Here is a 22,077-nt window from a genome sequence, read left to right as displayed (position 1 = left end):
TTTGCTGTGGTGATAAGAATTACACTTGTACATACACACACATGTTCTGACATGAACACATTCATACACGCTGTTTGCAGAACAGAAGATATAATCACTGGCTTAGGTGATATATACTATCTCCAGGAGGAAAAGTTTGGTGTGGTCATGATAATAACCTTGTTTTTCTACAAACGTTATATATTTTCTCTCTTTGTATGATGGTGCTGTTTGAAGAGTAAACTATCCTGTAAGTGGAGGAGGGGAGGATGCACAGAGAATACACTCACACAATTGCCTCATTGTGTGCTTTCTCTGCTAGCTGGGCAATTCTCTGCTCCGCTTCCTTTTCTAAACAGACCTAGATGGAAGAGGATAAACAAGTGATTGTTCCAATTCTTTGTCCTGTTTTTAAATGCATAGATCTTCTTCGAGTCTCCCTTTTTGAATCTCTGCACACAGACAATGATATTTTCAGCAGCTCTAAGATGTATACCTTTTCAAGGAAAAATTTATGCTCCATTCTTGCAAGACTCTCCTTGTGTTCACGGTCAGCAATATACATGCTTTCTTTCATCTAGAAAATATAATAGAAAACGTCAATGATTAATTAATCCATTAAATGAGCATTATTTACAACAATTGTTATTAAGTCCTTTAAGTGATGCTAATGATTTTCAGAAATAGTTATTAAAATACTTCAGAAATATGAGAATGTTTAAGCATGTTTTTCTTCTTGACAAAAACCACTTAAAGGAAAATCTACCCTGAATGAATAGTTTAACAATTATTCCACGAAATCGAGTCGTACATGAGCTGATAGCCAGTGAGGCGCATAGCGCTGAGTTGGCTATTGAGGTATTTCACTCACGTGACCAAGTCATGTGATGCTGCCATTTTGGACGTCACGGCTCGAATCAGTTTGAATGCGAGGAAGGCGACAAACGAAAAACATAAAAGAAAAAGGAGCGAGATGCAGAAAACACCTTCACTATCCAGCGACGTAGGGCATTTACAGGGCGAGCAGAGGGAGAGGTATTTGCAAAAATTGAGGTTAGCAGGCTTAGAGAACGAAGTTTACCTGCTTCCACCAGGATTGTTCACTGACGTACGGAAGTACACGAAGCCCTCGTCTTTACCTGACTTCGGCCCACATGATCTGTATACCTATGTCATTAAAAACCCCTCACCATACACAGGTATTGATCTGAAAGCGTATAAGAGTTTGGATGCCTACAAATATTTTGTGTCAGGCTGGGTAACATGCCTACATCAGCGGGTCGTCCCTGGAGCCGGTGGTCGCCATCTGATTACAGCTAAGGTTTGTTCACATTTTCATTTACTTTCGGTCCTCAGGATAAACAAAATGTTATTAAATGTCATTGAAATAACTTCTTAGTCTGTTGAGACATAGCCCGTTATAAATTTGCTGTTACCAGGCAATGACCAAGAACTGTATTATTAGGGTCGGTGTAGTTGTAGCAGTGTATTAGCAACTAGCTGTTAGCACTAGCTAATGTCAACAACATCATAGCTGATATGTTACTGTAGCAATGTTTACGTTCAGTCATTTGGATGACTGTTAAAACCTTTCAGTCTCAAATTTTTCCTTTACTGGATATACTAGTTTACTGAACTAGCGCGCTAGCCGGCCAAGCCGGGAGCCATCGCGCGCTAGCCGGCCAAGCCGGGAGCCATCGCGCGCTAGCCGGCCAAGCCGGGAGCCATCGCGCGCTAGCCGGCCAAGCCGGGAGCCATCGCGCGCTAGCCGGCCAAGCCGGGAGCCATCGCGCGCTAGCCGGCCAAGCCGGGAGCCATCGCGCGCTAGCCGGCCAAGCCGGGAGCCAGCGCGCGCTAGCCGGCCAAGCCGGGAGCCAGCGCGCGCTAGCCGGCCAAGCCGGGAGCCAGCGCGCGCTAGCCGGCCAAGCCGGGAGCCAGCGCGCGCTAGCTCAGTAAACTAGTAAATCCAGTAAAGGAAAAACTTGAGACTGAAAGGTTTTAACAGTCATCCAAATGACTGAACGTAAACATTGCTACAGTAACATACCAGCTACTGTTGTTGACATTAGCTAGCTTGCCGTCCAAAATGGTGGACACCGGGGCGTCACGTGGCCCTGTGACGTCAGGTGAAATACCTCAATAAGCCACGTACGATGAGATTGAGTGGAATAATTGTTTTATTCTATCCACATTCACTGGGTTTTGAGAAACGGAGCATGTTTATTTTAATTTTTTGCAAATTCGATAAATAAAAACTTTATACAAAATGTCCAATAAAATCATTTCTGCTTAAGAAACCGACGAAATGACAGTAACAATTTGTGGAAAATGCTATAATAATTCTTGAAAAATAAAAGATATGTTCTTACCATGAACTACTTTTATTCCATAATTTGTTTCTTTTTTTTTTTTGGGTGGGTGGGGTTGTTTTCGAGTAGAGTTTTTATTTCATCCTTAGTTGGTTCAGCAATACACTCCGCCATTTTGTTTTTCTCTACTCACGGTATACCGCGAGTTGGCCTAGTGACCCCGAGTTGGCCTAGTGGTTAGTGTGTCCGCCTCTCAATTGGGAGAGCGCAAATTCTACTCACGGTCAGGTCATACCAAAGACCATCATAAAAAGGGTACCTACTGCCATCTGGCAAGGCACGCTGCAATACAGATGCGAGTGGGGAGTCAAACTCTTGTGATTACCAGAGGACTAGCCCCCCCACTGTAACCCTAGCTATGTAATAGGCGAGAGGCCGAGGGCTACGGAAACGGAGATCAGCGCCGCCCTATGCGCCACACGGCATAGGAAGGGACTTTGACTCACGGTATACGAGCTGATAGCCTAGTAGTAGAGCAGCTAATCAGCTTATATCCAGTGAATGTGGATAGAATAATAGTCTTTATATTTAACATATCATCTTCAATAACATCCAGGATTTATTTTCTAATTAAGCTCTTAGTCGACTTTTTTTTTTAGTTTAAACTTCTTTCACCTCCATAATGTTCTGTTTCCTCTTTGGTTAACAGTTTCCTACATTACCCACAGTGCCATTTGTCTACCTGTTAAAATGGCATTGGTGAAATGTAATCATTGTTTCATCTTTACCTAATGCAGCAGTGACTTATTCCTTTAGTTTGGCTAGCTGCCACATCTGAAAATCTTTAAAGTCTGCTTAAACAGGTAAGCTTACAAAGCTTCAGCTTTCATACTAATAACAGTGTCAGTGTCATCTCAGTTGTCATTTTGGTGACAAGGGAAGTCAAGTTTCTGGTAAAGCTCAGAGTTGTGTAGCCTCATTACAGTTTCTGTCTCCACTATTTCAATGTTGGATTTTATTAATATGACATTGAATGATGCTGAAAAATGCTGAGTGAGAAAAGGAGTGCTTTTGTTTATAGAAGCTAACCGTAAAACCTTACCATAAGCTCTTATGTTTGAAATTTTGTTATCCTACGAAATGCAATTGTAATTGCATTACTCCCTGTGACAGGAGAGCATCAGACAACAGCTCACTTCTCACAGGAACAGTGAACAAACAGCATCAGCCAACAAATTAGCACCAGGATCTCTAAGCACATTACAAATAGACTGTATTTCTGTAAACTAAACATATTTAATGTGTTCCGTGTGAAGGTTTCTTTTTGATGCCTCTTGATGACATTCTCCATTTGCTAGATGTCTTTTGCCTATTGTGTATTCACTGATTTGTTCAACCATTAGTTCAAGACAGAATTGTATGTATGTAATTCCTATGTATTGTTACAGTACAGCAATCAACTCTTGTTCCATATGCGCTTTCTTTTTGCGAAACTCCTTGATGGTCTTGAGTTCCCCTTGAATCATGGAAAAATCTCTAGATCTCTTCTGAAACTTTTCTTCCATCTCATTAATCTTCAGCGTATACTCTGCAACCTGCAACAGCCAATCAAAATGAATGAGTGGTTAGCAACCCAGCAATCATGATAACAGGGATGGCCTTCTTGTCTTTTTAAAAAAAAAATTGGCAGTTGCAGAGCTAGAAATAGAGGGATGGTCAGTTTTCTGAGAAACACTTGTATGTACAGTTTCAGTGTGGGACGGCAGGCCTACAACCACTGGTGTAAGGATTAGAATGTTTGGATGGCCTTTGGCCATTCCATGCAGACCAGAGAAGAACATTCTAAGCTGCCCACCGGAAAAACAGCAGCAACTGGTGCTATTCAGGGATCACTGTATCCAGGCAAAGCCAACTGTTTCAATTCAGCAGTCTGACCTTTTGCCTCTTGTTTTGGATGGACCGCATGCTGGTTACAAATGACTTCGATTTCAGTATTGCTCAACAATGACTCTGCTAGGCGTTTGTTGTAAAGCATTTATAACTTGCCGCAGGGACAACAATGACAGTGTGGGAAAACTAAAATGGACAGGTGTTATGAAACAACAATATGACCTTCTATTCATATCATAAATAGTACACACCAGTAAACAATACAGCACAAAGCTCATGAATAACATTGATTTAGAGAAGCAGCTTTGGGACCAAAAGGTCGCTGGTTCGATTCCCGGGACCAGCAGGAATGGCTGAAGTGCCTTTGAGCACTAGGCTCAAAATTAGGTAACTGCAAAATATATCAGTTATTGTGTTCAGATCATCTAACTGCTCCCCAGGCTTCTCTGGGTATGTTGTATGCTGCTCTGGATAAGAGCATCTGCTAAATACCTGTAATGTAATTTATCTGCTCTGTAAATTCAATCTCAATCTTGGTGAGTTCTTATTTATTCACTGAATAATCCGGTTTCAAAATACAGATGCACTTTTGTTGTTGACACTCATGTTTACAGTTACTTAGTTCTGATAAGTAGTGTATAGTCTACACTAGTATTTATGATCATCATTACGTTAAAATATCAATGAGAATCACAGAACTGAACACAATAACAGATATATTTTGCAGTTACCTAATTTTGATTTGGAAAATTAGATTTTGAATATTAATTTGAATATCAAAAAAGAGTGGTGGCATGGTGGTGTAGTGGTTATCACTGTCGCCTCACAGCAAGAAGGTTCTGGGTTCGAGCCCAGTGGCCGATGGAGACCTTTCTGTGCGGAGTTTGCACGTTCTCCCTGTGTCTGCGTGGGTTTCCTCCGGGTGCTCCGGTTTCCCCCACAGTCCAAAGACATGCAGGTTAGGTAAACTGGTGACTCTAAATTGACCGTAGGTGTGAATGTGAGTGTGAATGGTTGTCTGTGTCTATGTGTCAGCCCTGTGATGACCTGGCGACTTGTCCAGGGTGTACCCCGCCTTTCGCCCGTAGTCAGCTGGGATAGGCTCCAGCTTGCCTGCGACCCTGTAGAACAGGATAAAGCGGCTAGAGATAATGAGATGAGATGAGATCAAAAAAGAGTGGTGGCATGGTGGTGTAGTGGTTATCACTGTCGCCTCACAGCAAGAAGGTTCTGGGTTCGAGCCCAGTGGCCGATGGAGACCTTTCTGTGCGGAGTTTGCATGTTCTCCCCGTGTCTGCGTGGGTTTCCTCCGGGTGCTCCGGTTTCCCCCACAGTCCAAAGACATGCAGGTTAGGTTAATTGGTGGCTCTAAATTGACCGTAGGTGTGAATGTGAGTGTGAATGGTCGTTTGTCTCAATGTGTCAGCCCTGTGATGATCTGGTGACTTGTCCAGGGTGTACCCCACCTCTCACCCATAGTTAACTGGGATAGGCTCCAGCTTGCCCGCGACCCTGCACAGGATAAGTGGTTATGGATAATGGATGGACATCAAAAAAGAGTGATGCCTCAAAAAAGGGTAGTACAGCTCCAGGGTCTCTGGTTCAATCCTGAGCTTGGGTTACTGCTTCTATGTATGTTCCCATGCCAGTAGGCTGACTGCCTATATGAAATTGCCCTTATGTGTGAATGATTATGTGAATGTGAATGTACATGGTGCCCTGTGATGAACTGACATCCCATTCAGGGTGTATTCCCACCTCATGCCCACTATTTCTGGGATAGGCTCCAGACCCACAATGACCCTGACCAGGATAAAGCGGTTACAAAAGATGAATGAATAAAAAAAAAAAAAGCAAAAAAAAACCCCTTTGCTTACAGAGTGAGTTATATTTTATGCTTCTCCCTTCCTTGTTTAAACATCACTTTTACTTACTGTCAAAAGTAGCAGGGGCATCAGAAAAAAAAAATTTAACAAAAGCAAATGACCAAATTTTTAACTCTCTGTGACCGAGTTAGAGTGTTTCCATTAGCTAAGTCCATTTTTACCATGAAGTGTTTTATCACATTGCAGAGTTCCAGTTGTTTAGCATTGAAATCACATCTAACTTCACCACAACAATGTGTTTTCCAGAACAATGCTGCATGGGCAAATGCAACATTACCATAAGTGTCTAAAAAGGGGCATGTTTTATGTTTGTCCAGACCAAGCTTCTTTTTTTTTTTTTTGCCTTAACACTTATTGGGACCCATTTTTACACGCATGAAGTAAAAGATGGTAAATGGAAAACAGCTGTTGACCAAAGCAGTGCATTTCTAACTCTAAATTAAAACATTTCAGTGAGACCGTTGCTGGTGCAAGTGGTTAGCTACTACTTGAAATTGTATAATAAAATAAATAAATAACAATTATTGCAATGTATTCATATTCTGGGATTGGGCTTATAAAAAAGCTTTCAACAACATAATAATAATGTTGAAAATGACATTTGTACTTTGCTACCAACAAACCATAAAACACATGAGGGATGAAAAGTTTGGCATATATGTGAACTGGCTGATGCATTCCAGTGCACATTTTAATTAGAGGCTCCATGATGCCATAGAACAGGGATTACATGGCTGCAAATGTTGGGACTCTGTTATAAAGTTTTATGCTTGCTATGTTTTTCGACTACAAATGGACCAAGTAAGCATGAGTATAATTAGAAACAAAAAACATTTGTTTGAAGCAACACATTCTCTGACATTCTGCATTTTACTGTGGGCACAGGCCCTCAATAGGCTATGTAATGAATAGGTGATGATATAACCCCGATTCCAAGAAAGTTGGGACAAAGTACAAATTGTAAATAAAAACGGGATGCAATGATGTGGAAGTTTCAAAAGTCCATATTTTATTCAGAATAGAACATAGATGACATATCAAATGTTTATACTGAGAAAATGTATCATTTAAAGAGAAAAATTAGGTGATTTTAAATTTCATGACAACACATCTCAAACAAAGTTGGGACAAGGCCATGTTTACCACTGTGAGACATCCCCTTTTCTCTTTACAACAGTCTGTAAACGTCTGGGGACTGAGGAGACAAGTTGCTCAAGTTTAGGGATAGGAATGTTAACCCATTCTTTTCTAACGTAGGATTCTAGTTGCTCAACTGTCTTAGGTCTTTTTTGTCGTATCTTCTGTTTTATGATGCGCCAAATGTTTTCTATGGGTGAAAGATCTGGACTGCAGGCTGGCCAGTTCAGTACCCGGACCCTTCTTCTACGCAGCCATGATGCTGTAATTGATGCAGTATGTGGTTTGGCATTGTCATGTTGGAAAATGCAAGGTCTTCCCTGAAAGAGACGTCGTCTGGATGGGAGCATATGTTGCTCTAGAACCTGGATATACCTTTCAACATTGATGGTGTCTTTCCAGATGTGTAAGCTGCCCATGCCACACACACTAATGCAACCCCATACCATCAGAGATGAAGGCTTCTGAACTGAGCGCTGATAACAACTTGGGTCGTCCTTCTCCTCTTTAGTCCGAATGACACGGCGTCCCTGATTTCCATGAAGAACTTCAAATTTTGATTCGTCTGACCACAGAACAGTTTTCCACTTTGCCACAGTCCATTTTAAATGAGCCTTGGCCCAGAGAAGATGTCTGCGCTTCTGGATCATGTCTAGATGCGGCTTCTTCTTTGAACTATAGAGTTTTAGCTGGCAACGGCGGATGGTACGGTCAATTGTGTTCACAGATAATGTTCTCTGGAAATATTCCTGAGCCCATTTTGTGATTTCCAATACAGAAGCATGCCTGTATGTGATGCAGTGCCGTCTAAGGGCCCAAAGATCACGGGCACCCACTACGGTTTTCTGGCCTTGACCCTTACGCACAGAGATTCTTCCAGATTCTCTGAATCTTTTGATGATATTATGCACTGTAGATGATGATACGTTCAAACTCTTTGTAATTTTACACTGTCGAACTCCTTTCTGATACTGCTCCACTATTTGTCGGCGCAGAATTAGGGGGATTGGTGATCCTCTTCCCATCTTTACTTCTGAGAGCCGCTGCCACTCCAAGATGCTCTTTTTATACCCAGTCATGTTAATGACCTATTGCCAATTGACCTAATGAGTTGCAATTTGGTCCTCCAGCTGTTCCTTTTTTGTACCTTTAACTTTTCCAGCCTCTTATTGCCCCTGTCCCAACTTTTTTGAGATGTGTTGCTGTCATGAAATTTCAAAATGTCTCACTTTCGACATTTGATATGTTGTCTATGTTCTATTGTGAATACAATATCAGTTTTTGAGATTTGTAAATTATTGCATTCCATTTTTATTTACAATTTGTACTTTGTCCCAACTTTTTTGGAATCGGGGTTGTATATCTAATGGACTAAACGCACAACTACTATTTCATTTGGGTTGAAAAGTTTGGCAGTGTTTGGACCTGTGGATACTTACTAAAAACTCTTTGTCCTGTAGGGCTTTGGATTTCTCATCTTTTAGCTGTTCTTCCAATGCAGCAATCTGTAGGAACAAACACGTTAGACATAAGTAGTGTGATATCTGGGACACATTTGGTAGTGTATCTGCTGACCAAAATCTTCCATGGGCTCTGTCCAAAACCACTTATTACCTTACTAGAAGTAAGTGTTGTACTTGAGACCGGTCTTGGTCTCGAGACCGGTCTCAAGACCACTTTTTGAAGGTCTTGTCTCATCTCAGAATTGAACAAATTTTTACTCAGTCTTGTCTCAGTCTCAGACATAGAGGACTCGGGATTTTACTTCAAGACCACAACTGCGGGGATTTCACTAAACTGCCTCTGCATTGTCTAGTTTATTTGTTACCATTGTTAATGTGATTGGATGTAAAATTTCCTGCTTCAATTGCGACCAATAATGTGACTCATTGCTAATTTGAAAATTGTTTTTCCTGTTAATGGCTGTAACCCCTTCACACACACTGGTCTGGTTTTGACTCGGTCTCACCCTGCATTGGTCTTGGTCTTGACTTGATCTCAACCCCTCAAAGTTTTGGCCTTGTGTTGGTCTCCACTTTGAAAACCTTCACTTCTGTCTGTCTGTTCACTTTATGACCAAAGTTTCTATTGGCCTGTTATAATCATGCAATTCTAGTTGATAATTAAATATTGTACAATAAAATTATGACCTATTGACGGGATGATGCTTCATATTATATACTGTATATACAACCCCGATTCCAAAAAAGTTGGGACAAAGTACAAATTGTAAATAAAAATGGAATGCAATAATTTACAAATCTCAAAAACTGATATTGTATTCACAACAGAACATAGACAACATATCAAATGTCGAAAGTGAGACATTTTGAAATTTCATGCCAAATATTGGCTCATTTGAAATTTCATGACAGCAACACATCTCAAAAAAGTTGGGACAGGGGCAATAAGAGGCTGGAAAAGTTAAAGGTACAAAAAAGGAACAGCTGGAGGACCAAATTGCAACTCATTAGGTCAATTGGCAATAGGTCATTAACATGACTGGGTATAAAAAGAGCATCTTGGAGTGGCAGCGACTCTCAGAAGTAAAGATGGGAAGAGGATCACCAATCCCCCTAATTCTGCGCCGACAAATAATGGAGCAATATCAGAAAGGAGATCGACAGTGTAAAATTGTAAAGAGTTTGAACGTATCATCATCTACAGTGCATAATATCATCAAAAGATTCAGAGAATCTGGAAGAATCTCTGTGCGTAAGAGTCAAGGCCGGAAAACCATACTGGGTGCCTGTGATCTTCGGGCCCTTAGACTGCACTGCATCACATACAGGCATGCTTCTGTATTGGAAATCACAAAATGGGCTCAGGAATATTTCCAGAGAACATTATCTGTGAACACAATTCACCGTGCCATCCGCCGTTGCCAGCTAAAAACTCTATAGTTCAAAAAAGAAGCCGTATCTAAACATGATCCAAAAGCGCAGACGTCTTCTCTGGGCCAAGGCTCATTTAAAATGGACTGTGGCAAAGTGGAAAACTGTTCTGTGGTCAGACGAATCAAAATTTGAAGTTCTTCATGGAAATCAGGGACGCCGTGTCATTCGGACTAAAGAGGAGAAGGACGACCCAAGTTGTTATCAGCGCTCAGTTCAGAAGCCTGGATCTCTGATGGTATGGGGTTGCATTAGTATGTGTGGCATGGGCAGCTTACACATCTGGAAAGACACCATCAATACTGAAAGGTATATCCAGGTTCTAGAGCAACATATGCTCCTATCCAGACGACGTCTCTTTCAGGGAAGACCTTGCATTTTCCAACATGACAATGCCAAACCACATACTGCATCAATTACAGCATCATGGCTGCGTAGAAGAAGGGTCCGGGTACTGAACTGGCCAGCCTGCAGTCCAGATCTTTCACCCATAGAAAACATTTGGCGCATCATAAAACGGAAGATACGACAAAAAAGACCTAAGACAGTTGAGCAACTAGAATCCTACATTAGACAAGAACGGGTTAACATTCCTATCCCTAAACTTGAGCAACTTGTCTCCTCACTCCCCAGACGTTTACAGACTGTTGTAAAGAGAAAAGGGCAGCGCTCGAAACTAACGGTGTCCCGACGTCCCGGGGACCATAAAAAATGTCATCGGGACACAAAATTATCATATCTGGGACAATCCCGGGACAATGGAAAAAAATAGATCTAGAAAAAAAGTTCTACATTAATATTATTTACAAAGCCGTAACACATATGTAGACATTCACCTAATTTGTCAATTTTAATTTTAAAACGTTAACAGCGAAAAATACATAGTAGCTACACTTTCGATGCACCTGCATCAGTAGGCTACACAGCAGCGCATTCTGTTCTAGAATCTTCGGCCGGTGTCCGCATTATATGGACTTGGAATGGAATTGCTACCGCACACGCTGCGCCGACTCTTGCCAGAACAAAAATGCTGAAGTGGTTGAAGCGGACCGACCACGGGGAAGAAACTGAAAGCCCAGACATAACGTCTCCGGGACCTTCAGGATCCAAAGTGTCATCGCCTGGTCTGCAGGCAATGCTAGCAACTGAATGAACTTAATGAACACTGTTAGACACGTTATAAAATACAACAGGAATGATGTGGATGATACTGACGGAAGATACCGTTCAACAGAATAAGTGAGTTTTCTTGGTGTCTTTCTAGTTCAGAAAGTTTAGTCAGTCAGCAGCACAACTAGGCTAGGACCTGGCACTATGTTGATGTTGCTAACATTTGCACCGTTTCGGCAGCGAAAGTTCATAAAAATGGATAACGGAAAGTTCATAAAAATGGATAACGGTAATGATGAAAATGATAAGTTGGCCTTATAAGTGCCAACAGATATTCAAGGTATAAGTAGATGAAATGAGCATAAAAGGGGTCTTATTTTCAACTAAAGTGTACTGCAGATGTAGGGAGTTGAAACATTTTCTGAATGAGCTAGTTGGCCCCTTTAAATAAAACAGGTATCTATTCATACAGTGAGATCGCCAAAGTTTAATAAACTGAAAATGCAATAACTGTAATTTTGAAGTAGATGATGTATAGGACATGTGTTGCTTGTGTCTTATTGTAAAAATGATATAAAGGGTTCAAAATCGCATAGTTACAAATATAATAGTAACTTCATATGATAATATTAACCACTGGTTATTTCAGAGAGGAAAAAAATGGGGACACTATTGCTTCCATTCGGGACAATACAACACAGAATTCGGGACCACTGGGGGACACAATGAAAAAAAGTTAATTTCGAGCCCTGGAAAAGGGGATGTCTCACAGTGGTAAACATGGCCTTGTCCCAACTTTTTTGAGATGTGTTGTTGTCATGAAATTTAAAATCACCTAATTTTTCTCTTTAAATGTTACATTTTCTCAGTTTAAACATTTGATATGTCATCTATGTTCTATTCTGAATAAAATATAGAATTTTGAAACTTCCACATCATTGCATTCCGTTTTTATTTACAATCTGTACTTTGTCCCAACTTTTTGGGAATCGGGGTTGTACAGTTATCTACTGTATATTATAAATAAAGGGATTTTAAAGGAGTTTTTAAATATAGATGATTAACTAAATATTAAGAAAGCAGTAAGTGGTTAAAGTCACTTAAAACAATGTGTAAACTGCATTGGCCATCATCTGGATGGATAGAATGATTTTATTGATCCCTGTGGAGAAATTTGGGACTGTGAAAGAATATGAGCAAGTAAGAAAGCTGAAAGAGAAGCAAAGTTATCATATACTGCTGAGAATAAGTTTCCATATTCAAACACTGATGATAATATGATTTTCTTACTTCAAAACATATTTGTATTGTGCAAGTTCAGACAAATGTCTACCCAGTTTGTGACATTTTTCTTACAGTGCTGTATGGTAGTTTGTGTATGCAGTGTAAGCTGGAATAATTGCTCTTTTTGTCAAAGGTATGGAAATTAAGCTGGCTGAGGTATATATTGTTATTGATTTTACAGGGTAAAGGAATAGGTCTTAGTTGTGCCAGATCACATTTTTGTACTTTTGTCTTGTGTATAATACCTCATCTTGTATTTTGTTCTGTGTATGTCTGGTATACGACTGGCTCACTGTCTTACAGTGTAAACATATAGCACTAGAAAACTTCTGTCTAAAGTTTGTGAACCCTTTAGAATTTTCTCTATTTCTGCATAAATATGATGAAAACATCATCAGATTTTCACACAAGTCCTAAAAGTAGATAAAGAGAACCCAATTAAACAAACGAGACAAAAATATTACACTGAGTGCAGAATTATTAGGCAAGTGAGTATTTTGACCACAACATCCTTTTAATGCATGTTGTCCCACTCCAAGCTGTTTAAGCTTGAAAGCCTACTACCAATTAAGTATATCAGGTGCTGTGCATCTGTGTAATGAGAGGGGGTGTGGTCTAATGACATCAACACCCTATATCAGGTGTGCATAATTATTAGGCAACCTCTTTTCCTCTGGCAAAATGGGTCAGAAGAGAGATCTGACAGACTTTGAAAAGTATAAAATTGTGAGATGTCTTGCAGACGGATGCAGCACTCTTGAAATTGCGAAGATGTTGAAACGTGATCACCGAACAATCAAGCGTTTCATTGCAAATAGTCAACAGGGTCGAAAGAAGCGTGTGGGGAAAAAAAAGGCGCAAAATAACTGCACATGATCTGCGGAAAATCAAGCGTGAAGCTAACAAGCAGCCATTAGCATCCAGTTCTGCCATATTCCAGAGTTGCAACATTCCTGGAGTGTCAAAGAGTACAAGGTGTGCAATACTGAGGGACATGGCCAAGGTAAGGAAGGCTGAAAAACGACCACCACTGAGTAAGGCACACAAGATAAAACGTCAAGACTGGGCCAAGAAATATCTTAAGACTGATTTTTCTAAGGTGCTGTGGTCTGATGAGATGAGAGCGACTCTTGATGGGCCAGATGGATGGGCCTGTGGCTGGATCAGTAATGGGCACAGAGCTCCACTCCGACTCAGACGCCAGCAAGGTGGAGGTGGAGTACTGCTATGGGCTGGTATCATCAAAGACGAGCTTGTTGGACCTTTTCGAGTTGAGGATGGACTCAAACTCAACTCCCAGACCTACTGCCAGTTCCTGGAAGAAACCTTCTTCAAGCAGTGGTATAGGAAAAAGTCAGCATCTTTCAAGAAGAACATGATTTTCATGCAGGATAACGCTCCATCTCATGCGTCCAAATACTCCACTGCGTGGCTAGCCAGTAAAGGTCTGAAAGGTGAAAAAAATAATGACATGGCCCCCTTGTTCACCTGACCTAAACCCCATAGAGAACCTGTGGTCCATTATAAAACGTGAGGTCTACAAAGAGGGAAAACAGTACACCTCTCTGAACAGCGTCTGGGAGGCCGTGGTTGCTGCTGCACACAATGTTGGTCGTGAACAGATAAAGAAATTGACAGAATCTATGGATGGAAGGCTTTTGAGTGTCCTCATGAAGAAGGGTGGCTATATTGGTCACTGATTTGTTTTTGTTTTGTGTTTGAATGTCAGATATGTTTATTTGCAAATCTGGAGTTGTCATATCAGTGTACCTGGTGAAAATAAATAAGTGAAATGGCTACATATTTGGTTTTTATTAAGTTGCCTAATAATTCTGCACAGTGAAAGTTACCTGAACACATACATATTCTCCTAAAATGGCCAAAACTAAAAACACCCCACACTAACTTCCATACATATTCAGCTTTGATATTTATGAGTCTTTTTGGTTGATTGAGAACATAGTTGTTGTTCAATAATAAAACTAATCCTCAAAAATACAACTTGCCTAATAATTCTGCACTCCGTGTATACTTGGTCATTTATTTATTGAGGAAAATGATCCAGTATTACAGATCTGTGAGTGTAAAAGTATGTGAACCTTTGCTTTCCGTATCTGGTGTGACCCCCTTGTGCAGCAATAACTGCAACTAAACGTTTCCGGTAACTGTTGATCAGTCCTGCACACCGGCTTGGAGGAATTTTAGCCCATTCCTCCGTACAGAACAGCTTCAACTCTGGGATGTTGGTGGGTTTCCTCACATGAACTGCTCGCTTCAGATCCTTCCACAACATTTTAATTGGATTAAGATCAGGACTTTGACTTGGCCATTCCAAAACATTAACTTTATTCTTCTTTAACCATTCTTTGGTAGAACGACTTGTGTGCTTAGGGTTGTTGTCTTGCTGCATGACCCACCTTCTCTTGAGATTCAGTTCATGGACAGATGTCCTGAGAGATTCCTTTAGAATTCGCTGGTATAATTCAGAATTCATTGTTCCATCAATGATGGCAAGCCGTCCTGGTCCAGATGCAGCAAAACAGGCCCAAACCATGATACTGCCACCACCATGTTTTACAGATGGAATAAGGTTCTTATGCTGGAATGCAGTGTTTTCCTTTCTCCAAACATAACGCTTCTCATTTAAGCCAAAAAGTTCTATTTTGGTCTCATCCATTCACAAAACATTTTTCCAATAGCCTTCTGGCTTGTCCATGTGATCTTTAGGAAACTGCAGACGAGCAGCAATGTTCTTTTTGGAGAGCAGTGGATTTCTCCTTACGACCCCGCCATGCACACCATTGTTGTTCAGTGTTCTACTGATGGTGGACTCATGAACATTCACATTAGCCAATATGAGAGAGGCCTTCAGTTGCTTAGAATTTACCCTGGGGTCCTTTGTGACCTTGCTGACTATTAGGTGGGGTTTACATTAGACCGTATCAGCGGATCATCAGATTAACGTTTTTAAAACGATTAGCGTGCACACAGCAACACCAATACACGGATACGCTCGGCTCCGCAGGCATCCTGCGCTCCAAATCACTCCGCCCTGAACAGCGAGTGCCCTCTGGAGGGTGCGCACTCCGGCCCTGCGCAGCTCACAGAGCGCACGAGTGAAGCGCACGAGCAGTGATTCGGGACTGAGCCGCTGTGTGTGTGATCCCAGTGCATATCACTTACCACTTGCAAGTGGAAGGATGGCAAGCCTAAAGACAATCATAACTACACAATGGGCAGTATTTGCATCAGTATTTGCAGTATTTTCATACTTTTATACTCTTTAATGAAAGGTGATACAAGGCGGAAGTCCGCGTCGTTTTTCAGTAGTCGCGTCACATGACCAACGCCAGCGAATCAGGAAGGTGGATGTCACAGTGACGTTGTCCAATGACGACGCCAGCTAGAGCTCAGCACAGCATATCCGTGTATTCTCAATGTTTACACAGCACCGGACCAGACACGATCTGGATTGAATACGTGGACCCTGGCGGATTCCCGTTTCCCGGCGTTTCCAGGCGTTTTAATGTAAACGGACAGTGCATCCGCGAAGAAAACGAGACAGATAGGGTCTAATGTAAACTTGGCCTTACACGCCTTGCTCTTGGAGTGATCTTTGTTGGTCGACCACTCCTGGGGAGGGTAACAATGGTCTTGAATTTCTTCCATTTATGCACAATCTGTCTGACTGTGGATTGGTGGAGTCCAAACTCTTTAGAGATGGTTTTGTAACCTTTTCCAGCCTGATGAGCATCAACAACACTTTTTTCTGAGGTCCTCAGAAATCTCCTTTGTTCGTGCCATGATACACTTCCACAAACGTGTTGTGAAGATCAGACTTTGATAGATCCCTGTTCTTGAAATAAAACAGGGTGCCCACTCACACCTGATTGTCATCCCATTGATTGAAAACACCTGACTCTAATTTCACCTTCAAAGTAACTGCTAATCTTAGAGGTTCACATACTTTTGCCACTCACAGATATGTAATATTGGATGATTTTCCTCAATAAATAAATGAGCAAGTATAATATTTTTCTCTCATTTGTTAACTGGGTTCTCTTTATCTACTTTTAGGACTTGTGTGAAAATCTGATGATGTTTTAGGTCATATTTATGCAGAAATATAGAAAATGCTAAAGGGTTCACAAACTTTCAAGCACCACTGTATGCAGAACAATGGAAGTTCTACAAAACCCTGTATGTTCATATAAAAGCATATCAGAATTGGACAATTTAATTGCCCTACAATGTATCACAACTTTTTAAATGTCACCCACCATGTTTGTCTCTCTTTTTTTTCCCCACTGTCGGGAGTAGACAAATACTGGAGGACAATATTTGTCCACCCCTAATACTCTATACAGCTTTTATTTAACAAGATGTTTAAATATTTTATCTCTTCAATGAGTTACATGAATAACTGTGACATCACTTACTGATTTGTTGTGGGTTTTTTTTGACATGGTATTTATTATTGAATGCACAAGACTGAGTACACACTGGTAAAGTATGAGTATGACACATACCATATTAACTATGACACATCCATGTTTTGAAACCATGGTTACTATGTTGTAGCTGTGGTTTTGAAACCAAGGCTGTAGTAAACACAGTTTGTATACATTTTGGTGTTGTGAAAAAACATGGTTTTCAAACCATGTTTGCTATGGAACAATCATGGTTTGCAAGTTATGGTTATAATCATACTAACCATGGTTAAACCATATTAATCATGGTAAAACCATGGATAATTTTCTTAATGGTTACCTCTAGCGGAGTTTGCATGTTCTCCCCGTGGGTTTCCTCCGGGTGCTCCAGTTTCCCCCACAGTCCAAAGACATGCAGGTTAGGTTAACTGGTGACTCTAAATTGACCGTAGGTGTGAATGTGAGTGTGAATGGTTGTCTGTGTCTATGTGTCAGCCCTGTGATGACCTGGCGACTTGTCCAGGGTGTACCCCGCCTTTCGCCCGTAGTCAGCTGGGATAGGCTCCAGCTTGCCTGCGACCCTGTAGAACAGGATAAAGCGGCTAGAGATAATGAGAATGAGATGAGATGAGGTTACCTCTAGCAATCTTAGCATAACTAACATTAACCGCGATATAACCTGGCTATTGATTTCCTAACCAATATTAACCACTAAAATTTAGCTATCATTATAACTAGCTCAGCAACATTAACCAGTAGCTGAATTAGCTATGAATAGCAAGGTTACCTTTTTAATATTAGCTAGCTACCTAGAATAAAAACACTAACTGGTGAGCTAACTCTAACTTTATATAATATAAATAGATATTTGACTACATTATACTTTCTATGAAAAATATCTAATCAGCAAATATACCTAATATTAATGGATTATAAGTGAACCAGTTACATCCGTTCCACAGTGGAACTACAAGTTTACTATATTTGCTCATGGCTCCATCCAACCTGTGGCTCGATGTCTTAACAGAGGTTTTGTCCAGTACAGGGTGGTCATTTTTATAGGGACACTTTGATTCTAATACATTTGCTTGCATTAAGCGGGCTGAAGTATTATTCAAGTCCAATAAGATATGTATTTAGTATTATTATACATGCAGGACACTTTTTCGATAGAATTTTGACAGAATTTTTAAATTAAAATCTGAGTGTGACTATTGCCATAATGCTCATCTAAAAGCCACAAATAGGAGAACATTGTAGGATTATGTGAAAGTCACAGGACAGCTACAAATACAGTAGGGGCAAAACCATAAATGCACACACCAAAAAAATCCTTATTACATCAAGCTCACTTTGAGGATTGTTACCCCTTTTTATGATTGCGCTTTAATGGGAGGTGAGAGGATCTTCATCATATAATCTGACATGGACAACACATGCTATTGAGCAGTCTCTTATAGAATTTGCCCAAAATTTTATTGGGATTATCTTGTACAGTGATAATTTTAGAAGACCTCTGTAATCACACAGTCTAAGTCAAGAATTTTTGTTGCTTTCCAATAGTTTGTTATTATAAGGTCCAGCTCACCCTTCCCAGAATCTCATCTCATTATCTCTAGCCGCTTTATCCTGTTCTACAGGGTCGCAGGCAAGCTGGAGCCTATCCCAGCTGACTACGGGTGAAAGGCGGGGTACACCCTGGACAAGTCGCCAGGTCATCACAGGGCTGACACATAGACACAGACAACCATTCACACTCACACCTACGGTCAATTTAGAGTCACCAGTTAACCTAACCTGCATGTCTTTGGACTGTGTGGGAAACCGGAGCACCCGGAGGAAACCCACACGGACACGGGGAGAACATGCAAACTCTGCACAGAAAGGCCCTCGCCGGCCACGGGTCTTGAACCCAGACCTTCTTGCTGTGAGGCGACAGCGCTAACCATTACACCACCGTGCCGCCCCCTTCCCAGAATCCAATTCCTTATTTTTGTTTACATATGGGCCACTGTGTTTACATGACATGACATGACATAACATTACATTACAGGCATTTAGCACACACTCTTATTCAGAGTGATGTACAACATACCCAGAGCAGCCTGGGGAGCAGTTGGAGGTTAGGAGCCTTGATCAATTCCTCGTCATTCCTGCTGGTCCAGAGAATTGAACCAGCAACCTTTTGCAAAGCTGCTTTTCTAACCATTAGGTCATGGCTCCCCCTTTACATCCATACACATACATGGCTTCTCCTTTACATACATACATGAAAGCACATGACTGCTACTTTGCTAGCTCTCTTCATGTGCACTCACCAAGCAAAACCTTTGCAAATTCACTGTTAGCGATCCCTTTAAAACCCATCCCGAACTTTTTCTTCATCCACGTGTCATATGTGGAAAGTTTTTGAAAACAATATGCCTGATATTTTCTTTCCTTTGTGGCCACCCGCAAGCTGCCCGAGGCTGGTTCTGGTCCATTACAATGGGAAATGAAAATGGAATGGTATGGTTGAAAGAATTTAAAATATGACTACTTTGACAAATATCTTCAATTTCACATGACAATTTATACTTTATAGCAATGCCACCCAATTTGAGGCTCCTTTTTTTTGGCCTGCCATATGTCTACTGTTTGGGACCAGCATGACATGAACAGCACATTTACACTACCGTTCAAAAGTTTGGGGTCACCCAGACAATTTTGTGTTTTCCATGAAAAGTCACACTTTTATTTACCACCATAAGTTGTAAAATGAATAGAAAATATAGTCGAGACATTTTTCTGGCCATTTTGAGCATTTAATCGACCCCACAAATGTGATGCTCCAGAAACTCAATCTGCTCAAAGGAAAGTCAGTTTTATAGCTTCTCTAAAGAGCTCAACTGTTTTCAGCTGTGCTAACATGATTGTACAAGGGTTTTCTAATCATCCATTAGCCTTCTGAGGCAATGAGCAAACACATTGTACCATTAGAACACTGGAGTGATAGTTGCTGGAAATGGGCCTCTATACACCTATGGAGATATTGCACCAAAAACCAGACATTTAGTAGAATTTAGCTAGAATAGTCATTTACCACATTAGCAATGTATAGAGTGTATTTCTGATTAGTTTAGAGTGATCTTCATTGAAAAGAACAGTGCTTTTCTTTCAAAAATAAGGACATTTCAAAGTGACCCCAAACTTTTGAATGGTAGTGTATTTCTGCTCTAACGACTGTTTATTAGGGCTCGATGCAGTTCCACATCTGATCACAGTTTTCCATGGGGAAATTGTGGGGCACTGTGGAGTTTCTTCAGGCTTAAGTCAGTGAGTCAAGATGGAACGAATGAGGCAGTGACACACTGACAAAAAACTTTACGTAAAAAAAGGCAAAATGAGTACTTCTTTACAGAAATAAATTCAGTAGCAGTTCGTCTAATTTGCGGGCAGAGCATGGCAATTTTATAAGAATACAAGATTCGTCATCACTACGACAGGAAACATTCCCACGTTTTTTTTCAAAGTATAGCAGTGAGAAGCGAAAGGAGAAAGCAAATTACTTACTAGCTAAACTTAACTCGCAGCAACGTACTTTGCCGCAACCATCATCAAGCACAAGAGAATGCAATCCGAGCAAGTTATGAGATATCTGTGCTGATTGTGAAGAGTGGGCGCTCTTTTTCACGTGGACACTTTGTGAAACAATGTCAGGTATCCAAAGATCCGCAAACACGCACAAGTAATGCTGTCCCTCTTTGGAAATACCTGCCTATGTGAGTAAGCTTTCAGTCTGATGAATTTAAACAAGTGTAAGCTGAGAAATTCACTGTCTGACTCTCACCTCCATGACATCCTCACGCTGTCAGTAAGTCAGCTTGAGCCTAATATTGAAAGACTTTTGAAAAAGAAAGACAAGCTTCATGTCTCTCATTGACATTGCAATTAATAAATGATTGTACAAGGTAGAAGTAATATAAGGCCTGTAATATGGATGATATTGTTATGTGTTTGCCACCATCTCGCAGTAAACTGTGTATTTATGTTGGCATTGATGTTTTCCACTTTCCACATGTTGAATTCATGAGTCGTTTATCTTAGTGTGTGATGACTGAGCTGCGAGTTTGCCCTATGTTGGTCTGTGAGTACCTTAAATGTTGCAATCTCGGCAAACTAATAAAATTACTATTAAGAAGGTAACAGAGTACTGCGTTTTTATTATTTTAAAATTATTTTAGATTTGGAATGTTAATTTTCTATAAAATATCTTCTTCTTCTTCTTCTACTATGAGATGATTATTTGTTGTCTTCCAAATGCATCCATCTCTGACACCAAAGACAGCAGTTTGAAACATTTTTCAACCTTTATATGCTCCCACTTGGGCAAATTATCAATAAAAATTCAATTTTGTATCACTGCTATGCAGATGATACCCAAATTTATTTTGCTCTATCACCAAATGACTATGCCCCCCTTGAATGTCTCTACCAGTGCATCGATCAAATCAATAGCTGGATGTCACAAAATTTTCTTCAGTTGAACACAGATAAAACAGAAGTAATTCTATTTGGAAAAAAAGATGAAAGACTCAGGATTACCACTATTCTTGACACAAAAGGGATTAAAACTAAAGAAATGGTTAAAAATCTTGGTGTTTTCATTGACAGCGAGCTAAACTTTGACAGTCACATGAAAGCAATCACTAAAACGGCATTTTATCACCTAAAAAACATTTCCAAACTAAGAGGACTTGTGTCAAAAAATGATCTGGAAAAACTAATACGTGCCTTCATCTCTAGTAGGGTTGATTACTGCAATGGCCTTTTCACAGGCCTGCCAAAAAAGACCATCAAAAGACTTCAGCTGGTTCAAAATGCAGCGGCGAGGGTTCTCACACGAACAAAAAGAACAGAGCACATTACCCCAATTCTAAGGTCCCTTCACTGGCTTCCAGTAAGCTACAGAATTGACTTTAAAGCATTGCTGCTGGTGTATAAATCTCTAAATGGTACAGGGCCCAATTACCTCTCTGATATGTTGCAGCGGCCTAACCCAATCAGATCTACCAGATCGCAACAGAAAAATTTACTATTAAAACCAGTTGTTAAAACAAAGTGTGGTGAAGCAGCTTTTAGCTACTATGCAGTACAGTTATGGAACCAACTGCCAGAG

At 40.6% G+C, this 22,077-nt stretch overlaps 1 protein-coding gene across 2 annotated transcripts in view; it reads right to left on the bottom strand.

Annotated features, from left to right (window-relative positions):
• Nucleotides 1-22,077, bottom strand: part of LOC132894436 (basal body-orientation factor 1-like) — a 52,604-nt gene that overhangs the window by 13,562 nt on the left and 16,965 nt on the right. For both annotated transcript variants that reach the window (XM_060934252.1, XM_060934253.1), the window contains exons 4-7: nucleotides 8,641-8,706; nucleotides 3,740-3,883; nucleotides 476-556; nucleotides 270-340 (exon numbers count right to left, since the gene is read on the bottom strand). In XM_060934252.1, coding sequence (XP_060790235.1) covers nucleotides 270-340; nucleotides 476-556; nucleotides 3,740-3,883; nucleotides 8,641-8,706 — 362 coding nt within the window. The remainder of the gene's footprint in view (nucleotides 1-269; nucleotides 341-475; nucleotides 557-3,739; nucleotides 3,884-8,640; nucleotides 8,707-22,077) is intronic.

This window comes from Neoarius graeffei, chromosome 11 (genome assembly GCF_027579695.1).
Source record: "Neoarius graeffei isolate fNeoGra1 chromosome 11, fNeoGra1.pri, whole genome shotgun sequence".
Taxonomy (NCBI): domain Eukaryota; kingdom Metazoa; phylum Chordata; class Actinopteri; order Siluriformes; family Ariidae; genus Neoarius; species Neoarius graeffei.
The sequence above is the reverse complement of the archived record's forward strand: the minus strand, read 5'-3'. Positions and strand labels throughout refer to the sequence as shown.